The sequence below is a fragment of the Eimeria mitis genome, genomic scaffold (assembly GCF_000499745.2).
Source record: "Eimeria mitis Houghton genomic scaffold, Emh_scaff2097, whole genome shotgun sequence".
Lineage (NCBI taxonomy): Eukaryota > Apicomplexa > Conoidasida > Eucoccidiorida > Eimeriidae > Eimeria > Eimeria mitis.
The window spans coordinates 743-2,415 of NW_013570420.1; the positions used below are offsets into that span (position 1 = coordinate 743).

General features: G+C 54.3%; 1 protein-coding gene across 1 annotated transcript in view; it reads left to right on the forward strand.

Annotated features, from left to right (window-relative positions):
* Window positions 1-216: 216 nt before the first annotated feature.
* Window positions 217-1,673, forward strand: part of EMH_0048560 (D441/Mpe1p like protein with a zinc knuckle (C2HC) and PhD Zn finger domain, related) — a gene marked incomplete at both ends in the record, with an annotated part of 6,504 nt that continues 5,047 nt past the window's right edge. The window contains 2 exons of the mRNA XM_013496417.1: window positions 217-424; window positions 1,206-1,672. Of these exons, the coding sequence (XP_013351871.1) occupies window positions 217-424; window positions 1,206-1,672 (675 nt within the window). The remainder of the gene's footprint in view (window positions 425-1,205; window position 1,673) is intronic.

The window sequence follows — 1,673 nt, forward strand, 5'->3', positions numbered from 1 at the left end:
TTATAAACCATCGTCAAAGCTAATAAAAAGTAATAGCTGCAATAAACCCTCATATAAACTGGATGAGACAAAACCCCCGCTCGCCAGGAGCCTTCTTTTTTCTTTACCTTTATGGGGTGGTGGGGTTGTTGTGTTTACTAGTTTTGCTTACATATAACATATGCATGCATCTCTAGCTGCAGCGGTAGTCTGACGCAGCAGCTGTATATACACCCCATGCCTCGTGCCAGCAGCAGCAACAACGCTCTCTGCACCGACACAGCAAGAGCTATCTCAGCAACGGAGCTGCAACCGGAGCAGCAACTGCTGCAGCAGTTGCTGCAGCTGCTGCAGCAACTGCTGCAGCAGCTGCAGCAACAGCAGCGGCAGTTGCAGCACACACCAGCACAAACAGAAGCAGCAGCAGCATCAGTACAAATCTCTTGTGAGGTGTATCTTACTATATAACAAGTGTTGCATATCTAACTAACGGGGGGCCCCCCTGCTGCAGCAGGGGGCCCCCCAGCTGAGGGTTCGAGGCAGCAAGAAGGGGCCCCTGTTTTGTTGTTACTCCCGCAGCTTTATGTGTAAAATAAGCATTTATAAATATATTTTAAATTAATTCCTTGTATCATATAACAGGAGAAGCAGCAGCAGCAGCAGCAGCTGCTGCTGCTGCTGCTGCTGCGCTGCTGCAGCAGCTGCTGCTGCCGGGAGCAGCAGGGGGCCCTGTCTTCGGTTTCAGGGTACAAGTGGGCCCTCCTTCTGTTTATCTTTCATTTAATTTTGTATTTATTTATTTATTCTGTTTCTTCTGTTTTCTTTTTCTTTCTTTTTTTCTCTTTGTCTGTTCACGCGCTCAGCTACGGGGCTCCTTAGCCCGACTGCGCTGCGCATACTCCTGCTGCTGCTGCTGCTGCTGCTGCTGCTGCTGCTGCTGCTGCTGCTGCTGCTGGCCCAGCAGGGATCCAAGCAGCAAGGCCAGCTGTCTCTGCGTGACGCTTTGGCTGCAGCAGGAGCAGCACCGCATCGACTGCTGCTGCCACCGTTGCTGAGGGATTGTTCAGCACTTGCAGCAGCTGCAGCAGCTGCAGCAGCGGCAGCAGCAGCAGCAGCAGCAACAGCAGCACTTGGCGCAGCACGATCCGTAGTACTCTTCACTAGTGGCAGGAGCAGCAGCAGCTCTGGGATAGCAACATCAGCATTTGCTGAATGAGCAAGCTTAGCAGCAACAGCAGCAGCAGCAGCAGCAGCAGCAGCAGCAGCAGCAGCAATGGCAGCAACAGCAGATGCCTCTGTGCTGCGCTGGCGGCTCCGGGGATCGTCAACAGAGACGTCTCCCGTTGGCCTTGCGCTGCCTGTGTCGTGTGGGGAGGTGCGTATACACCTGAAGCAGCAGATGGGTGTTGCTGCACTAACAGCAATCGATCTGCTGCTGTCTTTTGAGGGGGCCCCTGAGGATGTGCTGCCAGACAGCTTGCTGCTGCATCAGCCTCTGTGTATCCTGGTGCAGCGAAAGCCTGCTGCTGCTGCTGCTGCTGCGCTGCGGGAAGCAGAGCTTAAGTACCAGCAGCAGATGCAGGAGCAGCAGCAACTGCAGCAGCAGCAGCAGCAGCAGCAACCACAGAATCTTCAGCTCCAACGGGGCACAGCAGCTAGCCGTGCAGCAGCAGCTGCTGCTGTTGCTGTAGACG